At 38.8% G+C, this 20,615-nt stretch overlaps 3 protein-coding genes across 5 annotated transcripts; 1 reads left to right on the top strand and 2 right to left on the bottom strand.

The window, feature by feature from the left end:
• Positions 1-1,883: 1,883 nt before the first annotated feature.
• On the bottom strand, positions 1,884-11,521 carry pabpc4 (poly(A) binding protein, cytoplasmic 4 (inducible form)). 2 transcript variants are annotated; one of them, XM_052580193.1, is made up of 14 exons: positions 10,919-11,521; positions 7,158-7,351; positions 6,729-6,844; positions 6,167-6,306; positions 5,993-6,087; positions 5,650-5,787; positions 5,455-5,550; positions 4,695-4,964; positions 4,363-4,573; positions 3,984-4,105; positions 3,363-3,453; positions 2,772-2,902; positions 2,381-2,482; positions 1,884-2,262 (listed from the first exon to the last, which is right to left on the bottom strand). In XM_052580193.1, the coding sequence occupies exons 1-13, from the start codon at positions 11,112-11,114 to the stop codon at positions 2,384-2,386; spliced, it is 1,899 nt and encodes a 632-aa protein (XP_052436153.1). In that variant the 5' UTR covers positions 11,115-11,521; the 3' UTR covers positions 1,884-2,262; positions 2,381-2,383. The 2 variants fall into 2 exon arrangements, with proteins under 2 accessions (XP_052436153.1, XP_052436154.1); XM_052580194.1 differs by having other exon boundaries at positions 4,378-4,573.
• Positions 11,522-12,147: 626 nt separating this feature from the next.
• Positions 12,148-14,734, bottom strand: LOC127976080 (uncharacterized). The gene is made up of 7 exons (XM_052580195.1): positions 14,324-14,734; positions 14,077-14,248; positions 13,884-13,980; positions 13,719-13,804; positions 13,562-13,647; positions 12,326-13,250; positions 12,148-12,244 (listed from the first exon to the last, which is right to left on the bottom strand). Exons 1-7 carry the CDS (start codon positions 14,589-14,591, stop codon positions 12,226-12,228), a joined length of 1,653 nt encoding a protein of 550 aa, XP_052436155.1. The 5' UTR covers positions 14,592-14,734; the 3' UTR covers positions 12,148-12,225.
• Positions 14,735-14,852: 118 nt separating this feature from the next.
• LOC127976082 (transmembrane protein 54) lies at positions 14,853-20,485 on the top strand. 2 transcript variants are annotated; one of them, XM_052580197.1, is made up of 6 exons: positions 14,853-15,309; positions 17,663-17,859; positions 18,042-18,101; positions 18,267-18,458; positions 19,189-19,317; positions 19,983-20,485. In XM_052580197.1, the coding sequence occupies exons 1-6, from the start codon at positions 15,264-15,266 to the stop codon at positions 20,100-20,102; spliced, it is 744 nt and encodes a 247-aa protein (XP_052436157.1). In that variant the 5' UTR covers positions 14,853-15,263; the 3' UTR covers positions 20,103-20,485. The 2 variants fall into 2 exon arrangements, with proteins under 2 accessions (XP_052436157.1, XP_052436159.1); XM_052580199.1 differs by having other exon boundaries at positions 14,870-15,388.
• Positions 20,486-20,615: the final 130 nt, after the last annotated feature.

Below are 20,615 nucleotides of genomic sequence, written 5' to 3'. Positions count from 1 at the left end.
TTTTACTTTTCCTGTGGTGTGTGAGCAACTACAATTCATTTTAATCCTATAATTTTATATTATAATTTATTTAAAGTGAATAAATTGCAATGAAAAATAAACAAAATAGCTAAAGTAAATCGTAAGGGAAGTGTATCTGTCAATTCTGTCATGAGCATACATCAGCAATTACACATGTTTAGGGGAATAGGGCATTATTAATATACCATGTAAGGTGGTATGTGCCAGAAATGGGTAAACCACTATCAGTGAGTCTGCCCATGGGGGCACCGCGCAAGGCAGTGTCCCACACTGTCCCTCAGAAACATACCCCTTGTCCCCCCTTGGGCTTATTAGCAGGTGGTCACGCTAGTTGTGAAAAGTGAACTTTGTTTCATTTATAGTCGCTGTTTTAAACCACCAAATAGATTTTTTTATATGTAACAATAAGTTAAAATCTATATTTTTCTATGTGATATTACTTATATGATTATCTTTACATGTAGTGTGTTCATGATTTACAGTATGTGATAATAATAACCTATTAAATATGATAGCTGTATGTGTACAGGTGAATCTCAAATTAGAATGTTGTGAAAAAGGTCATTTATTTCAGTAATTCACCTCAAATTGTGAAACTCATGTATTAAATAAATTCAATGCACACAGACTGAAGTTTAAATCTTTGGTTCTTTTAACTGTTATGATTTGGCTCACATTTAACAAAAGACCACCAAATTACTATCTCAACAAATTACAATACTTTTTTTTGTGAATTGTTGGCCTTCTGGAGAGTATGTTAATTTACTGTACATGTACTCAATACTTGGTAGGGGCTCCTTTTGCTTTAATTACTGCCTCAATTCAGCGTGGCATGGAGGTGATCAGTTTGTGGCACTGCTGAGGTGGTATGGAAGCCCAGGTTTCTTTGACAGTGGCCTTCAGCTCATCTGCTTGTTTTGGTCTCTTGTTTCTCATTTTCCTCTTGACAATACCCCATAGATTCTCTCTGGGGTTCAGGTCTGGTGAGTCTGCTGGCCAGTCAAGCACACCAACACCATGGTCCTTTAACCAACTTTTGGTGTGGTGGCTCTTGATGCTTTGACCCCAGCCTCGGTCCATTCCTTGTGAGGTTCACTCAGATTCTTGAATCGATTTTGCTTGACAATCCTTCATAAGGCTGGGGTTCTCTCGGTTGGTTGTGCATCTTTTTTTTCCACACTTTTTCCTTCCACTCAACTTTCTGTTAACATGACTGGATACAGCACTCTGTGAACAGCCAGCTTCTTTGGCAGTTAATGTTTGTGGCTTACCCTCCTTGTGAAGGGTGTCAATGATTGTCTTATGGACACCTGTCAGATCAGCAATCTTCCCCATGATTGTGTAGCCTAGTGAACCAAACTCAGAGACCATTTTGAAGGCTCAGGAAACCTTGGCAGGTGTTTTGAGTTGATTAGCTGATTGGCATGTTCATATTCTTAATTGTGAATTGGTGGGTTTTTGTTAAATGTGAGCCAAAGTCATCACAGTTAAAAGAACCAAAGACTTAAACTACTTCAATCTGTGTGTACTGAATTTATTAAATACACGAGTTTCACAACTTGAGTTGAATTACTGAAATAAATGAACTTTTCCACTACATTCTAATTTATTGAGATGCACCTGTATGTACTTTTATGGCGCTTTGATACAGACATCATCTTTCATAGGATACAAACTGGAATTAAATTGGTTTGGTCATAAGATTACTCTAAGTTAAATGTGAAATTGGATCTTATTAACACTTCTGTTATTATTGGGTCCTTGAACAGAAAATTTATTATAAATGTACTGCAAGTCACTTTGGATAAAAAGTGTCTGTAAAATGGCCTTTGTCTTTTATATAAGAAGAAGAAGACAATATATTTCATTTTAAATAGTTATCCCTTTATTTAGAGTGCCACACCACTCGGGTTATTGTCATGGGACAAGTGAGGGCCAATCAAGGCAGCAAACACACAGCTCACTGAAGAACCAAGTTTTCCAGTTCCTCATAGAAAAAGTCAGTCCTGGCCACAATACAGAGGCTCTTCCCTCACAGAACTGCCTCTTTTTAAAATGTACTTTAGTTGAAAAATCATTACAGAGTTAAAAATGTAAGCCCTGCAACAAAATTGTCTTCTTTGTGTTCAAGTATCATTTTGTATTTTTCTTTTTTTTCTTGTTTTATTTTTTTGTGTTCTGATTGGTTGCCACCAGACGAAACCAGACAGTGGTGATCTCTCTTCAGCCTTTCAGCTTCACCTTGCAGAAAACAATAAATAAAAAAAATAAAAAATTACATAATCATTTAAAACAGTTAGGTAAACAGCCTAACAACAAGCATGGAAATTATAATACTACAGATAATAAGAAAAGTTACTGGTCATGATGTTGCGGCTACAGTCGCAGCGGTGACTCCCACTTTCTGTGTGGCATCTTTCTTGGCCTGATGAGCCTGAAGCACTGCGACAGCCTCCTCCACCTGACAACAGAGATAAATCAGCAGTCCTACAATGCCCAAACCATCTTCACCACAGAGATTCATGGCTCTAATAAGATGATAAAATGCCATTGTCGTTTATAAATGACATTTCAGGAACAGTCCCTGCTGGGCAATGCATAAATCTTAATAAATAAACACAATATTAAGTCCCTGGTTCAGTCAATATGCTTTGCATTTTTAAAAGCTTGTGATGTTTTCCCATTATTGCATCTAACAGCAGAGCTAGTAACTGTTACTGGAGACTTTTATCATAGTTAACGACTGTCACCTTGGAGCGCAGAGACTCATGGGACTCCAGCATGTGCAGCAGCTCAGAGTTGTCTATCTCTAGCAGCATTCCTGTGATCTTCCCGGCTAGACTGGGGTGCATTGCCTGGATGAGAGGAAACAGCCGCTCACCTGAGGGAAAACAGAACGGGCACATGTAAGACAGTCAAGAGATAGCTACAGGGAAGAATAAAATAAGAAAATAATTAAAGGGATAGTCCACCACAATTTTCACAAAACTTCTGTCATCATTTACTCCTGTTCCAAGCCTACAAGACTCTTTCTATTGTGAAGCTTACAAAAAGAAGATCATTCAAAGAATGTTGGTAACCAAACAGTTGCCGGTTGCAGTTGACTCCCATAGTATTTTTACAGGGACTAGCAACTTTTTGTTTACCAACATTCTTCAAATTATCTTCTTTTTGGTTCAGCAGAAGAAAGAAACTCGTACAGGTTTTGAACAACTTGAGGGTGAGCAAACAACAGAATTTTTGGGTAAACTATCACATAAAACTATAATGCGCAGAAACGTCTTCGGGGTGTAAGAATATGTTTAGTAAGGCTGAATGTGCTTACAGCCTCCTCATCTCACCAAGCATCTGTTTCTGTTCCTGAGGAGGAGCGGCAGCTAACATGGAGGCAGTGAGAGGCTCCTGACCCTGCACATGAACAGCTGGCTGAGCCTGCAGAACACCGGAAACCACAAAATGAGAATTTGAACGGGTTTTTTAAATCTATATCTTAATTCTAGCAGTGCACAATATTAACATTCTGTTCTGACAAGTCAATTATTTTAACGTTTACTGATTACTTGCCAATATTAAATAAAAAAAACCTTTAAGTCAGCATTAGATGATGGAAAAGGTCATGTAAATGAATGAGTAAGCACAATTAAATATTCAATTATGACTGATATATATCCAATTTCAGCCAACACTATTAAAGAAAACAAAACAAATATGGTACCTATGTATTGTGCAACTCTACTCAATTCATTTACTTTGATCCTTACCAAATCTTTAAACCTTTACCATATGACTGTTCTTGAAATGGCAATGTTTTATGACAACAAAGTATACCAACTATACCTTTGTAATCAAATATGTATCAGTGAATTAAATATACAATCCATAATATCAGAAACGGAGCAAATGAATTATTTATTCAATGGTGCAGTTTTTATTTATGTGCAGTGTCTGTCTCTATATATTACCTGTTGCAGAGTAATGGGCTGCACGACCTGAGGCTGTGTGTGTCGTATGGTGGTGGCGTACTTGTATGGGGGCATGGCACGTGGAGTCGTCACCCCCATGCCCGGGCGGGGACCCATTGGTCCTAGTTGTGCAAAGAAGTAAATAACATTAAAGCTATGGTGAGGACAGAATGATCACCAAACTCACTTGTTGTAATCAATAAATGTGGGGTTTATGGCGAAAAACTAAAACCTACATGATAATCTTTCTGATATCTTTTATCAAATATACTAATCTTTAAAATTTAACTTGAAATGATTTGCAGGTGTCTGGGTCTGGAAAACAGGTCAATGTGTGTCATAAAAACGCATTGCATCATCAGTGGGTGGGTTTCCTCACCCACTCTCTGTGCACCTGTGGGGATCCCGCGTGGGCCCTGGGTGGAAGCACTGGGGGCCATGTGGCGTATGTTGGCACGGGGCCCTGGCTGGCGCAAGGAGTTGGGCATGCCCTGGAAACCACCCTGACCTCTGCCACCCTGCTGCCAGCGAGGGTTCGGACGCATCTGAGTGAGCTGGTTTGGTGCATAGTATGTCGTTCTGTTCTGGGCCTGTGATGCATTAGAAAGAAACAAAAGACATAATCGGAGAGTTTATTAATAATTTAATGGAACATTTTACTACTTCAAACCAGACTGTCAATGTTGTCTAAGACTTCTGGATCTCACCCACCTGTGGCACAGCGGGCATAAAGTAACCACCGGCAGGCTGGAACTGGTTGATGATAGCGTTGGCAGGCATGGCCCTCATGCCAGCGATACGCTGCATGTATTGATTGGTCAGATGAGCTTTGCGTTCTTCTTTGCGTTGGGCCAGGGCTACATACAGTGGTTTGGAGCCCACAATACGGCCGTTCATCTCTGTCACGGCCTTTGTGGCCTCCTCGGGTGAGGAGAAACACACAAAGCCAAAACCTTTGGACCTGCCATCCTCCAGCATCACCTACAGTAAGATATACATTACATTAAATCTTACTTCTTTCTTCCATCAGGTTAAACAGAAAAATAAATCTTGCAAAAGCATAATACTGTTTCACTGGGTCAAATATAGCCTATTTGTATCTTCAAATTAATTTCAACTGTACTGTCTTCTAAAAACAAACACATATGACAATATTTGTACAAATGTAAATATGTAAAGAATATTTCTTGTTGTGTTTTAAATATCATAAAAGACATATTTATGAATGTGCCACTGAGGATAATGTTATCATAAACAGCGAAAAATACTTTAAGATTAACAAAATTCTTCCTTAAGGTGACCTACGCGTGTACCCTCCTCTAATGGACTTGTGGTCTTCATCAAAAGGAATTTGGTTGCTCACTTTCATTTGGAAAGGGCCTTCAACAACCATCCCCTTCCCACTGTGCCCTTCAATTTGCCCAAAGTGTTCAAACAGAAACAGACTGTAAACAGTCGCCCTTTGACCCACCTTGGCACTGGTAATGGAGCCGAAAGGAGAGAACTCTTTACGAAGTTTCTCATCATCAATGGTGTCATCAAGATTCTTGATATACAAGTTCACACCCTGTCAACACAAATATACACACAAATTGATGCTTATTATTATTCTTGAACTAAAAACACAACCACACATACACAAAGACACAAAACAGAAGTTCATTACCTGATATCTGCTGATTCTTTCCTGTTTGAGCTGTTCAAACTTCCTCTTGAGTTCTGCTTGTCTCTCCATCTTTTTCTGTGCTCGGCCAACAAACACCGTCTTACCATTAAGCTCCATACCATTCATCTCTTCCACAGCCTGAAACAGAAATATTATTACAACAAATCACCTGTCTGCTCATTTGTTTATCTGTCAGTCCATCCATCTATCTAGCCCATGAAAGTTCAATGACAATGGCAGCGCATCACTGCTGTCATTTCCATGTTTATTTTTAAACATGTTCGACTGTCAGCTTCTTAGCTGATTTCCATTATGAGCAAATCATAATACAAAGTCACTGTACCTTGTTAGCATCCTCATGCTTCTCGTAGCTCACAAACCCAAATCCACGAGATTTCCCTGTGGGGTCAGTCATGACCTTCACGCTCAGTGTTTTACCTGCAGGAAGAAACAAAATCTTCAGATAAAAAGACTACAAGGCTACCACCACCACATCCGTTTATACTCTCAAACTCACCATATTTATCAAAGAGCTCCTTCAGTCTCGGATCATCCATGTCCTCGCCGAAGTTCTTGATGTAAACGTTGGTGAATTCTTTGGCTTTGGCACCCATCTCTGCTTCTCTCTCCTTCCTGGACTTGAAACGCCCCACAAACCTACAAAAAACATAGGAGACAGAAACGTGACTGATGCAGAAATGCAATACCGACAGCTGCAGACCAACCACAGACACAAAACAGCTGCAGCAGGGACTTACAAGCTCTGAAATGCTAGAAGACTAGTAGAATACATTTTACAAAAAAGTCAGAATGCTCCAAATCAATGCTAAACCCCAGTAACGTTAATTTTACAGACAAAAAAAAGAGACATTTTTCTTTTACCTTCCACAAAATTACGCAAGATATACAGGTTTGAAAAAACATGAGGGTGAGTATATAAATCTGATCCTTTGAAACTGATTGCTCAACAAAGTTTCTATTAAAGTTCTTCTCTGTTACATTAGTGACTGACAACTGCACACTGTCTTTGTCAATCAATGGACCTCCTTCCTGTCACATGACCCTGCTTGGACACTCACACCTTGCGGTCGTTCAGCAACATGCCATTCATCTTCTCAATGGCGCGATCGGCTGCGTCCTGAGTTTCAAAATGCACAAAGGCGTAACCCTTAGATCCGTTCTCGTCACACACCACCTGTTGAGACGGCATCAAGAATCAAATTACAGAGTGTTTGTCTTATATAGCTGAACTACCACAGCGTCTGTGATGTGTCAAATATGTGTTAATAAACTCTAATCCATGATTTATTGCTTGAATATACAAACTATTAAGGAAAAAATATAGAAACACATTCCTCAAACAATATAGAAATATAGAAACACATTCCTCCATGACTATATCATGAGCAAAAAATAACAAATTAATTAAATTAAATTAAGTTAAATTAAATTAAATTAATAGATAATTTCAGCTTCCAAAGATATACAAGTCATTTCCTACTTCTCACCTTACAGGACAGGATGTTCCCAAAAGCAGAGAAGGTGTCGTATAGGGCCTTGTTGTCAATGGATTTGTCCAGATTTTTGATGAAGACATTTCCAACTCCAGATTTCCTAAGTGACGGATCTCTTTGTGACCACATGATTCTGATCGGCTTTCCTTTGACCACATCGAAGTTCATTGTGTCCAAAGCTCTTTCCGCTGAAGCCACAAAAACACGAGACATAAGCCATCTCTGCTCTTCTACCTCAGCACATAAACTACTAACAATTAGCCTACTAGCGGATGAAAACTTGCCATAAACAACACAAGATTCTGAATTATTCATTAATTACATATTTCAATCCGTAGTGTGTGTGTGTGTGTGTGTGTGTTTAGTAAGTATGTTCAGATACTCAAACATATTAACCACAGCAAACAAGCTCAAAACTTGTTAGCTGAGCTTGATCTTAGAAAGCCCCATGAAACTAATTTATTACATCTAAACATTAAATGTTAAGGTCATCTTCCCAAATATTTTAAGATGAATAAATTTGTATATTTATAGGAATTTCCTTGTTTTAGCAAATAGACTCAAATAAACACTCACACACAAACATATCAGTTAGCATTAAAGCTGAATATATTTCATTACTAGTGTGAAAGGGCAGCAGAGCGAAGCAGAACTCCAGGCACATGTAATTAGATTTGATCCATACCAGGTCTCAAAAACATTTGTACAGACCTCAAAATAGCACTGACCCTATCAAATTTAACCATCTCTTTATAGTCTTAACATGCAGTGCTTTCTGGATATTTTTGCTATACACAGAGATTGTGGATTAAATATATATTTATGTCTTGTAAAGTCTGAAGACTGAAACAGATGTATATCAGGTGAAGGGTTTTTCAGAAGCTTTATCAAATTACTTTCTAGTCAAATTGATGGCATATGAGGGAACAGTCACCTATTGTAATATATTATGATGGGTCTCGCTCTCTCTTAAACCTCATGGCCCTCCCCCAGCCCAAACGCACACACACACACACACACACACACACACACACTAAAAATGTCTGGTGAACAAAATGGAGCAGCCCTGTGTCTGCTGTCCTCAGCAGTTTGCAGTGTGATTGTATTGAACATGAAGCTCAGGGCTGGTGGGATCACTCAAAGAGAGAGAGAGAGAGACCACTGCAAATAACAACTTTACGCCAACACAGGACAGTACACACTTTTTACCTTTAACCTTTTTACCATCAATATAGCAGTTTCTGGTTTCAAACAAAACTTTTATTTATATTATTTTTTATATTTTATTTAGGATACACATGCACTGACAGTATAAAGCTGTCAAATTAATAGACAGAATCAATAGAAATCTGTCATCCCTGAATAAGAAGAAGCATGGCGTGGCTGACCTATGAATTTGCCTGTCAGCTTGTTTCCTCAAAACACACCTTGAAGAAAAGACAGGCACAGTGCAGGCAGCCCTCACTGACTCTATATTTAGCAGTGTTGGGTCCTTTGAGCAATGTGCTGGCAGGCAGCAAGTGTTCAAGGCTCTGTGTCCATTGATGGGGCTGAGGCACTGGAATGTGTGTGGCTGAAGATTACCAGTGCCGGCAACTGTTTACAAATGCAGCTGTTACATGCTGAAAACCAAACCATGTGCTTGAGGCCATTTGCTGAACATATCACGTTATGCAAAAAAACATGCATAAAACAATATAAAGTCCTAATACTCTTCCAGATTTACATCCTACAGTGGTAACCAACTGCTATTGTCTCTTATAAACATGTTGACTATCAGTCACCATTCTGAGTTACTAAATGGAGGTGAGCGAGTTCAACTCTAACCTTTTAACCTTTGTGCTTTGAAAGAGGAGAGCAAAATCGAACATGAGATGTTTACGAAGCATTCAGCATAGGAGACAGATATTTCAGATTCACCTCCCTGTAGAAGACTACACAATTTTGAACAGTAGTATCAATTTGTTTATTATGTATTTTATAATTTATACTGGTTAAACAAACACATTTTAATTCCACTGACTAAAATGAACAATGAATTCAGCAAGGAATGGAAAAAAAACATTTAGCATGAGGCTTAAATGTTGTAAAACTGTCCAGATTACTTGAAATGTAGGAAATAAAAAAATTAAAATAAAAAAATCCCCATTTAACACTTATTCTGGTTTCATCTGAATCATAAAATCAAGCTGAAGGTGCTTGGTATTGGTATTATCCCCTCATGATACTTTAAATAGCACAATTAGGTCATGCCAGGTTGCAAAATGTGGGCTAACACACACACACACACAAGCACTGTTCCCCTGGATATACCTAGCGTTCTTCAGGTAGCTAAAACATGGACGTATCCAAATGATCAGATCTGCTTCTGCAGGATGTCTCATATGAAGGTTTAAAGCAGATGTAGGTCACTTTGACTATATGTGGGTCAAGCAGCACATTCAATTCTAGTCTAATTCTTTATTCTGATTATAGTCTATTATTGAGACGGCTTGGCTCTATTGAGTTTTCAGCTTTTTAAATTACTTTTTCCCTCCTATCTTTTCTCTAACTATGTTTCACGAATGGACAAAACTAGGCAAGCTCAACAGAACAAAATATCAGTCCTCCTACAGGGTGCATGACATAAATGATTCATACATACATGCCATGCTGCATACTCAACCTTTGTATCACTGAGTGATGATATTTCAGGACAAGGGAAATTAAACAGCCGGTAGTTGTATAACAAGCTGACTTAATATTTGCAATATTAAATTATTCACATATTAATATTAATTATTAAACCAATTTTGTTTATTTGAATGGTGTTTTTCACATTCAAATACATTTATTTGAATGCTGCTTTTTTGTAAGTTACAAACCCCTGAGTGAGCAAAAAAAGTTTAATTATGGGAACAAAAACTTCCTTTAGATTGTTAAGATCAATCAATGTTAATAATAGGCTACTGATTAATACAAATTAAATAAATATAGCATTTTATCCAAAGTGCCTTACATTGCATTCAAGATATAGAACCTGGGAATCATACCTATGACCTTGCCATTACTTACACCATGCCATGCTATCTGAGCTACAATAATGTAGACATTCACAACTATTTGGTTAGTTACTAGTAAGTAATAATTGATAGTAATTATGTATTTTTTTTAAATGATATAAGAGTAAAATGCTAGTAATCCTAGTAACATAAAATACTAGTTGGCTACTATTAGTAGTAATGTACCTTACTGTAATGTCCCTAGATTTCAAAAACAATTTTTCACTTTTAACAAAGTAATAAGGATGTTGTCACTTTTAAAATAATAATTATAAATAAAACATCGATTTACATTTTTTTAAAACATAACTAAAACAAAATATAGTGTTAATTACGAGCAATTAAAATATAAATAGCCATTAGCTGAATAGTTCGTTTTGTATGTTAAAGCAGCCTGCCATATTGGCTGGACATAATGCGGTGTGATGGTCACAGTCAGTAAACCCTGACTTTCACACAATAGGCCATATTAGGAGAATAAAGCGGTTTGTTGGAAATGTTAAAGATGGTTGTAGTAGGCTAGAAAGCAGTGAAGAACAGCTTGATATGGTTAACTCAGAAATTCATGTGACAGCGCACGAGAGAGGAGAGAGAGCGCCACACGTCACCTCCAATGTCCCTACATTAACGCTCAAATCATGACACATTATTCCCGTTACTCTGTCAGCTATATGCTTCACGTTTAAAGACAGGGCGCTGTCTGTCATGTCTTACCGTCCGCGGGCTGCTGGAAGTTGACGTAGGCATAGCCCAGCGAGCGCCGCGTGATCATATCCCGACACACGCGGATGGACAGCACCGGGCCGGCCGGACTGAATTTCTCATACAGCATAGCCTCCGTGATATCAGGGTGCAGGTCGCCCACATAGAGAGAAGCCATCGGATAACTCCCCGCCGTCGCTGCGTTCATGTCTCGGGGTCGTTCAAGCCTTGAAGCTCGTGTGTTGGTCTAGTGCTGAAATGACAGTGCGTAAAGAGTGTCCTAGAACCAGAGGGACAAGTGAATCTCTTAATCCTCTATTAAACTTTTACGCTACTCTCCAAATAAACGGTGTCGACTCGGCAGCAATGACAGCTACAGCATATGGAGTCTGCTCGCGAAGAACTGGCTTCAGAAACGTCTGGGTAGATCGAGACCTTGTCTTTAAAAACAAAAAGTTGCCCTTTTTAAAAACGTTGTTTGGTTTAAAGAAGTTATTTTTTGACGTTTTCGTTATTTTGTATTTTTTATAGATTTTTTTCTTTTTTAAAAGGTACTGAAGAACAGTGAGTTATACACTCACGGTGTGGTGGCCGGGGAAAGAGGGTGCGTGGGAAATGCACGGACACTTTATAGCTCGAGCGGAGGAAATAGCTGCCAGGGTCACACTAGGGATAACAGAAAAAACCCACCCGCTCGGAGCATGCGGTGTACAGGACAGCACATTTGGAAAGAAATCACGCGACAGCGACATCTGGGCGCGGCCGTCTACAGTACAGGGTTTCTACTTCAGCAGCTACATGGGTCATTCCCAAAATACATTGGGAGCACGCATTGAGCCATTAAGATATAAAAGGAATAATTCTGACTTGGAACTTAAAGTTTGCAATTATTTTTGCACATCTTAAAGGGCTTCAGATACTTGAAAACTTTGAAATTCGTGGTCACGTTTTGCAGGTTGATAGCCTTAATTCCATGTTATAGGCATTGATTTGATAACTGAAAGCAGAGGCATATTCAAAAATGTTACAGTTTAGACGGAGAGGCCATATCAAGATAAGTTTAATATCGAAGTCATCCATGAACCAGAAACCAATCATTATGGTTCATTCTTTAGTGGAAAAACAACATTACCAGAGAATACACAAACTAGAACCATGCTGAATTTCATAACAGTACCAAGCAACCCTTATAACACTTGAGTAATTGACAGTGCAAAAACAAATCCCAATTGAGAGAAGGGTGCATTTCACAAGTCAGAGGTTTATTTAAATGCCACATAATACATGGTTATAATCACAAAGACGTGATGAAAAACAGGTCACTGCTCCATCGGTCTTCTGTAGCCAAGTGAAAAAGAAACAAGTGTATATTAATATCATGATAGACCTTTAATAAGACTCATAACAATGTCAACTAACCTCAGTTGATCCAATAGAGCTGAAACAAGGCCTTTAATTTTAGAGGTATCCTCCATCTGCACATCCTTTGGGCTTTTCTCACCATTCTTCTCCAGTTGTGGTCTCTTGTCCGGTTTGTTCTTGCTGGGCCTCTTCTGTTCCTCATAATGAAGAACACTGGATCCATCTGCAGCTTGTTTTAGACTCAGTTTGGAGTAGAGAACGGGCTCTGATAATTTGGCTCCTTTAGCACCATTAAAGATCATCTCAGCCTGTCTGAAAACAACTCCTCCCTCATCCTCGCTCTCAGATGGCTTATCTGGAGTAGGGCTAATCAGGGGCTGGTCATTTGGAGGAATGTCAAATTCTGATTCAAGATGCAGTGGAGTCTGCTCTAGATAATCCGCTGAAGTCACAACAGGTTTTTCTTGAATTTTATGCAATTGGTCAACTTCACGAAGATGCCCCATGTCCAACCAGCCCTTTACAATATCAGGTGAATCCACAGCTCCTACATGAACTCTTCCTTCATCCACAGCAACTGCCGGACTCCTCTCCGTGCTCTCATCTGGTCTCACCGGTTCAGCATTTTGAAAGGTTAATTCAACAGATTTTTCCGGATAACCAGTCCCCATCTGCACCAGTGGGTTAAACTCAAGCTCCATTAGGTCTTGTAGCCACATTGATAAGTCCCTTTCCAGGCCCTTGCGGATGACCATCACACCACCAAAGCCACGCTGGACAGGCCAGGGGGAGACTTTGCCAAGGTTTTGCATTGAGCTTCCAGTTAAAGAGGTACTTGCCATGATCCAGCTTTTATCGGAGCCGTCTCTGGCTTTAGAGCTGGAATTAATGCGGTCGTCTGACAGAGTCAGTGTTGCTGCAGATTCTTGATCCTTGAGTACCAGTGGGCCTGTGCTTACTACTGCGGTCACATCTAGAGAAACTGTAACAGATGGAGAAGTTTGAATAAGATTTTTCTTAGGAAAACCAAAACTACATCCAATACTTTTACATTCTACAAATATACAGTGGCTGCAGAACAGAACATAAATGAGTGATCATTTGGTACTGGTCTTCAGTTTTACATTTGGTTTTGTTTGTCATTTCGTTACGTTTTACAGCAGGTTACACTTTTGCATATAATCCAAGTGCATCGGTTCGAATTGCTTCATCTGCCTTGAATTAAAAGTTGCTGCAGTGGTTCTGATTCCTACTAGCTCTAAGGAGGAAAGAAAAAAAAAAGAAAACACACACCTGGCAGTTCCACACGCTCAATTGCGTTTCTGCAGCTTCTCCCACAACAATCACATACTGAAGTTTGTCCACCCAAGTCAACCCATCTGGAAAGAAAAATAAAATTAAGCTCCAAAAGCATGTGTTAGGAAGAGACTAGAGCGATTTAAGCGCTTACTTGGACTTCAGCTTGTTGTAGTTGCAGAATTTAGTGGTAGGGGTGACACCCAAATTAGTAAGATAGACCTCGCAGTGAATGTAACTCTACAGCAAACAGGAAAGCATTATATAAATTGCTGGCGGTTTGCAGAAGTGCAGTAATCCTAACAAGTACTGAACACACCTCAGAAGACTTCAAACTGGATGTACGAACAATAAAATTCACTCGGTCAGGCTGCTGCATCACAAACTTCACCAGAGACTTTTTGGAGGCTACACATCTGGTGAACAAGTAAAAGCAGTTTTAGGGAGCAAGTATTTAAAAAAAAAAAAAAAGAAAAAAAAAAAAGCCCACCCACATATTTGAGTTGACCTACCCCTTGTTGATGATAAGCGCAACTTCAGGTTTGTCAGTATGGTTTGGAGAAGAGGAAGCATGGCAGGACTGAACATAAAGCTGTTGACCGGGTCCAGGTGAGGCAGACACCTGCAGATACAATGGTTCTCCTCTGTGGAACACATTAGTATCCGCTGGACCACTCCAAGATGCTAGAATGAAAAACATTAGACAACATTAGACACTAACTTGACCTAAAAAAAAAAATTGGGGTTATAACGACCTACAATTCATGATCCGAAGTGAAAAACTGTTTCTTCTGTCCAGAAGAGCCTGTATATCATATTTCATTGGAAACAAAGATGCAAAGTTGTCAAAGCTGTGAAGCTGAGGAATTTCAGTCAAGTGTTCTGCAGCAGCAGGACGATGCCAGGCATCTTGTATGAGTCCTGGCGAGTACACTGTTAAGTGTCCATTAAAATCATCCCTGTTTGGTGTAACAGGCAGCACTAGAAACACAATAGTCCAACAGAAGACGACAAAAAGAGCCGCCATGCCTAACCCACAGCTTCTACTTGAGTGAAACTCAGCACAGAATAATTAACACAGCAAATTTTCTTGTCACACAACAGAACTTCTAAAAATGCATACACTGAGGAGGTTTATACTGCACAGACTAATGCATTAATGAGAGTCAGGTGATCAAGTCCAGGTGCTCAGGTTTTATTTCATCAACTGACTGTGATCAACACTTACTGGAGAATGCAGGTGATTGAATATATATATACTCATTATAGCTAATCCTTATTTTGCTTTTTTACTTGGATAAATGTTATCAGTATATACCATTCCTAAAATATATAAAAATAAAATAAAAATAAAATACTTTTGCTTTAAAAGTTGGATTTGACACTGTACATTCGGACATCATGGAAATTTAAAACAACATTTTTTATTGTTTTTAAAAAAATTATGTTAAGATTTTAAAAGTATATTCAAAAATACAAACTACATCTGTCTGAAATGACCAGAAAAGTGTTTTAAAATAAAACAAAGGGCGCTATAAAATATCTGTATGTTGCTTTGTATGTTGAGGGCTTTGTTCCACACTCCGGAGCAAAAGGTGGCGGTAATGCGTCGATTTACGTTGGTTGCCAGCCACCGTAAAAACCAAGAAGAAGGGTGGTGACTCAGCAGGACAGGTGCGCGAGCGGACAGGAAGTGGCCATGCACTCTGGTGAACGGGAAGGAGGAAGACACCCTGAGAGGCAAGGTAAGAGAAGATGCTTGAACATTTTAAACCCTGAATTATGACTTGATCTGAAAGAAGGACCTCAGGATGGTGAATTCGGGTGAGTTGGCCTTTATTCACATAACTAAAGTGTGGATTTCGTGGGTCAGGAAAGCTATGTGAATAAGTTCTGGAAAATGGTCTGGATGTGGTCATGTTTATTTTGATGATACATCACAGCATTATTTTTTTGCCATACAAATCCCTCGCTGAATGCAATCTAGTTCTTTGATGAGTTGATGGATTTATGCTAGATATATATCTAAATCTCAACTATGTATTTGTATGTCTTCTGTGATACATACAAAATTTTATAAAAGGGATTATCAAATAATTTACTAATTTCTCCTGTGTAGCACAAAGGACAAAAGAATATCTTTACATGTACAGGTGCATCTCAACAAATTTAGCTCTCTGTGAACAGCCAGCAATGTTTGTGGCTTACCCTCCTTGTGAAGGGTGTCAATGATTGTCTTCTGGATAACTGTCAGATCAGCACTCTTCCACATGATTGTGTAGCCTCTGCCGCGTTTCCACCGAAATTACCCAGAACATTTGTACCAGGAACTTTGTTTCCCCCTAGACCTGTTGCTTTCTGCGTTTCCACTGCGGTGTAAAGTACCGAGAAGATTAGGCAAATAGACTGGTGACTTAGGTCTGCGCACATTTCTCAATACTATAGTATGCTGATTTTGGACGTGCATCCTCTGCAGTTCAGACTTTGTGCATTCGACTCACTTGATAACATCAGTCCGCTCGCCACATATCTGAAGGTCTATCCGAGGTGAGGCTGCTTCTGGTCGGATGGATCATCACTGAGCTCCCGCTGATCGAGTGGAGCTCACAGTCTTCGAGATCGGCGAAACACATTTTTAAATAGGCGCTGTCTTTCTAAATAAACCACAGATTTTAGTTTTAAACCACTACATTCTCGCCTAAAATACTTTTAAAATTACATTTCATGACACAATAACAGTAATATTTTGAAAATGATCCGAATAAATGGTGGTTGAACTCAACCAATGCTGCGTGAACTCAACCGATCAGGATGTTTAGCGCCCAAGTCCTGCCCCCGAAAGTTCCGGAACTTTGAAAAAGTACCACCTCGCCAACAGGGACTTTCTGAGGGGCATTTTTTTTTACCCGGAACTTTATTTAGTTCCTGGTTCCTGCTGTGGAAACACACAGAGTACCAGGCCAAAGTCCCTAGTTCCTGCGGTGGAAACGGGGCAATAGTGAATCAAACTGAAAGACCATTTTGAAGGCTCAGGAAATCTTTGCAGATGTTTTGAGTTGATCTGCTGATTGGCATGTTCATATTCTAAATTGTGAATTGGTGGGTTTTTGTTAAATGTGAGCCAAAATCATCACAATTAAAAGAACCAAAGACTTAAAATACTTCAGTCTGTGTGCATTCAATTTAAGTTGAATTACTGAAATAAACGAACTTTTCCACAACTTTCTAATTTGAGAAGCACCTGTAATAGCCTATAAATGTTCACAGAAAATATAGAGCATTTAACTGAATTCAGGAGCACATTTACGTTACTGAAAATCTTGACATTCTTTTGAGTATGACATAGCGGTGTTCGGTTTTGTGAGCTAGTGAACTAACCTTAAAGGGTTAGTTCATCCAAAAATGAAAGTTCCGAACCCGTAAGACCTTCGTTCATCTTTGAAACACAATTTAAGATATTGTTGATAAAAAGTGAGGGCTCTCTGACCCTCCCATAGACAGTAAGGGAACTACCACGTCCAGAAGAGTACCAAGATGTTTGAAAAAATAGTCCATGTCCATAGTCCATTCAGTGGTTCAACTGTAATGTTACGAAGCTACGAGAACACCTTTTTTTTATTATTTTTATTATTTTATTTTTTGTGTGCAGAGGAAACGTGTATATATAAAAACAATAAAACAATATAGTACTTTATTCCAAATTTTTCTCTCTACTGCGTTACTTTTCTGGATCTTAAAAGTGGTCGTTCCCTTGGAAGTACCCATGAAAATTCATTGGAAAAAGTGTGGGAACCATGTGGGACATGATGGAAAGTGTAAGGAAACCCTGATGGCAAAATACAGTGTTCGTTTGTGTACAATTATCATTGTGTTTGTCTGTTTCCCTCTATTATATCTGACATTATAACCCCATAACCGCTTTCTTTTAGTGAAGTCATGACTCATGAAAAATGATCGTATGTAGTCTGAAGTTTATCTGGATTTCATGGTGCACATAATTCTTTGACTCATTCCCTCTTTTTTTTTTGGTGTCTGATCCTTCGTCTTCAATGTTTCACTGATTCTGTGTTTTTGGTTGATATTGTGTGTTTCTTGTAGGTCTTTGTTGTGGCAGTCTGAACGATGATAAGATCTTGATGAAGATGGGTTTGGGGCTGGTGTTGGTGGGTCATGTGAACTTCTTGTTGGGGGCACTGGTACACGGAGCTGTGCTCAGACACACAGAAGTGTTCTCCTGGAACAAGAAACTCATCTACCCCATCTCCAATGTCCTCGCTCTTGTGGCAGGACTTATGGTTTGTCTGTCTACAAAAGTGTAATGTATTTCTGTTTGTGATCATGTTCGAGTGACGTGGTGTTTGAGGCATAATGCGTAGAAGTTAATAAGAAGGTGTGTTAGTTAAAACTGCAAATTCACCTTTTCCACTGAATGAGTCCACACTGTAATTTATACATCGGACCATGTTATAACCTACAGGCAATTATTGGTGGAATCTCGGCTATTGTTCTCTCAAAGAACAAAAAAAACCAGCTGCTGGTGAGTAGACACAAGCTCACAGTACTGTCCTTTTTTCCATTTGCTCTTTGTTGTGTTTTTGCTATTTATTTGCTGCCACTGCAAAACTTGCACTTCAAAATCTAAAGAATAAAATACGGTGTTCATGTGTTTATAATTTTTTTATGTATTTTATCCTTGTTGCAGAGTTGGTTTCTGCTAATTGTGAGTGTTTTGGCTGTTCTCTTGGGTGCCGCCTCTGCAGTGGGAATCACCGTTGCCACAGTGAGGGCCATAATGTGGGAAGGAAACACTCTGTTTGCCCACTGCGACCTGCCTACCAACATGACCTACTACAGCATCACAAATGAATGCCCCTTTGACCCCACACGCATCTATGTGAGTCAGTGAATCTCCAGTCTGGGGTCTCCTAGTGTAATCAAATACAAAATTATGATATGGGCCTCATAAATGCCTTTTTAAGAGGCTTTTTTTTGCTGTTGAGATGCATTTTCTGTCACCAAAACTGAAGCGACTCAAGCCATAGTATGAAACAGCGGCCTTATTTATAAAACACAGATATGATTGTATTATCCTAAATTCCATGGATGTCATATGTCAAAAGTGAAGAACATATATATATATATTTGTACATTTATTTATTTATTCAGTCATTCATATGGAGATTCTGTAGGTGGAGTTGAGGGACGTTTTAATATTACACTCTAATTTAGGATGAACTTGTATTTATAAGGATGCATTCTGGAGCAATTAAAAAAATGGTACAGACAATTTATAAATTGTTATTAGGAACATTTTAGAAATTGTTGTATTTTAACATTAAGGATCATTTTACCAACACCTTTATATGAGGCTCCAGGGTTTCCATGGTCATGGAATTTCTTTTTTTCTTTCCCCCCAACTTTAAAATATTTAATTACCTAAAATTGTACTCCTATTAACAATGACATTTAAAAATCATTAATCTCAAATACATGTACGTGTCATGCAAAAAGTCATGGAAATTCATTGGTAAAAAGCAATGGAAGCCCTGTGGGACATAACGCAAAATATGCAAGTTAAAGGAAATACTAAAATAATGAAAAAACAAATGTATTTCTCTCTCCAGGGTACTACATTAGTCCTATGGTTTCCATTGATTCTGATGTCAGTGGTGGAGGTTGTGTTCTCCTGCCGATGTTTCTTGGCTTGCACTTCTTTCCTCCGGTTGCAATGCCCATGGAGGACAAATGTCAGGGTAAATAGAACGACATGCAGTGACTATGTATACTTGTTCTTGCTATGCAGCATGAAAGTATCGTTAAAGGTTGCGTGAGGAAAAAGTGATGAGATGTTTATTGCAGCATAGCAGTGACAATTTACATATAGTACCTTGAGTTCAACAGAGTCAGAATGAACCCAGACATCCTACGTTCAAATCTTTTATACATTTTCTGTTTACTACCTTTCATGTAAATGAAGTTGCTCCTGTTGTATCAGCTGTAGTCTGTATGTTAATTAAGTTCTGACACCCTTTGTCTGAGGTGGTTCTCAGTGTCCCACACCTGCTCCCATTCTACAATTGTTCACTATTTGCTGAGGATGCGATCATCCCAAATGGTCTACAAACAACATAACTGTAGACTTTCATCTTCTCTATAATAATTAAGCCATTTTGGGATATAAGCATGTTCGAACATATTGGGGAGTGGGAGCTGGGTCGAGGCAGGCTATGATTTTTTTTAAGTTGACTTGCTGTATCTTTGAATTGAGTGCATTTAAGATACATATCAGAATTTGATTTGAAATTAAAGTTTGAGGTTGTTTAAAGGGAAATTTTGCACGCCAGTTCCACATTATACCTGATAAACATTTTGTATTCTTTAAATGCATTGTAAACGTTTGGGTTTGGTGCTTGTTCAGCTGCCAGAAGAAACCACACTTCCACCAGGAGATGATCCAAACGCGGAGGAGGAGCCTACAGAACAGAACAACCTACTTGACAAAGACACTGTTGCTGTGGAGACTAGTGATTGGCTATAATTCCTAGGTATACATCACATAGAACTGCTGTATGACAGTGGAGCAAGAAATACCAAGTGCCAATGCAAATAAAAGCATAAAGTGGCTAGCAGTTGAAGAGAGCTGGCGTTCTGACATCTGTCTTAATTCAGCACTAATGTTGTGTTATTCCTCAGTCTTAAGGGTCAGACTGTGACCAATGCTATTGGTTTCACCATGTAAAGTGCACAATGTTTACATATAAACAATGTGTGTGATGATTGTTTTATGTTTGTTACATATTTTCTACACTGATGGGATTCCTTGTTACGGAGCATTTGTATAAAATATTTTTCTATTTAAAACTGAGATTCTGAAATTGCTCTTAATAGGATTGACGGGCCAAATATATCTGTGCATGTAAATATCTTGTCCATTGTCCTTTTTCTACTCCTTTTTATTCCTCACATGTCTAGAAAATTAGTGCAGAATATTTGGATAAGGTATTTGTTTTGTTTCCTCAAACTCTGAGAAAGTCCTTGGCTAAAAGAACCT

Source organism: Carassius gibelio, chromosome B17 (assembly GCF_023724105.1).
Source record: "Carassius gibelio isolate Cgi1373 ecotype wild population from Czech Republic chromosome B17, carGib1.2-hapl.c, whole genome shotgun sequence".
NCBI classification, from domain to species: domain Eukaryota; kingdom Metazoa; phylum Chordata; class Actinopteri; order Cypriniformes; family Cyprinidae; genus Carassius; species Carassius gibelio.
Note: the sequence above shows the minus strand (reverse complement) of the source record. Positions and strands in the feature narration are given on the sequence as shown.

What these genes read in the sequence shown, in the direction of transcription:
- LOC127976080 (XM_052580195.1), bottom strand. Translation starts at nt 14,591, where the DNA reads ATGGCGGCTCTTTTTGTCGTCTTCTGTTGGACTATTGTGTTTCTAGTG. An exon ending in TTCACTTCGGATCATGAATT is followed by an intron (nt 14,249 to 14,323) that starts GTAGGTCGTTAT and finishes TTTTCATTCTAG; the next exon opens with CATCTTGGAGTGGTCCAGCG. An exon ending in CCAGTTTGAAGTCTTCTGAG is followed by an intron (nt 13,805 to 13,883) that starts GTGTGTTCAGTA and finishes TGTTTGCTGTAG; the next exon opens with AGTTACATTCACTGCGAGGT.
- LOC127976082 (XM_052580197.1), top strand. Translation starts at nt 15,264, where the DNA reads ATGCACTCTGGTGAACGGGAAGGAGGAAGACACCCTGAGAGGCAAG. An exon ending in AAGACACCCTGAGAGGCAAG is followed by an intron (nt 15,310 to 17,662) that starts GTAAGAGAAGAT and finishes TGTTTCTTGTAG; the next exon opens with GTCTTTGTTGTGGCAGTCTG. An exon ending in CTCTTGTGGCAGGACTTATG is followed by an intron (nt 17,860 to 18,041) that starts GTTTGTCTGTCT and finishes TATAACCTACAG; the next exon opens with GCAATTATTGGTGGAATCTC.
- pabpc4 (XM_052580193.1), bottom strand. Translation starts at nt 11,114, where the DNA reads ATGAACGCAGCGACGGCGGGGAGTTATCCGATGGCTTCTCTCTATGTG. An exon ending in TTGCTGAACGACCGCAAGGT is followed by an intron (nt 6,307 to 6,728) that starts GTGAGTGTCCAA and finishes TGTTTTTTGTAG; the next exon opens with GTTTGTGGGGCGTTTCAAGT. An exon ending in CACAGGTGCACAGAGAGTGG is followed by an intron (nt 4,106 to 4,362) that starts GTGAGGAAACCC and finishes TTGCACAACTAG; the next exon opens with GACCAATGGGTCCCCGCCCG.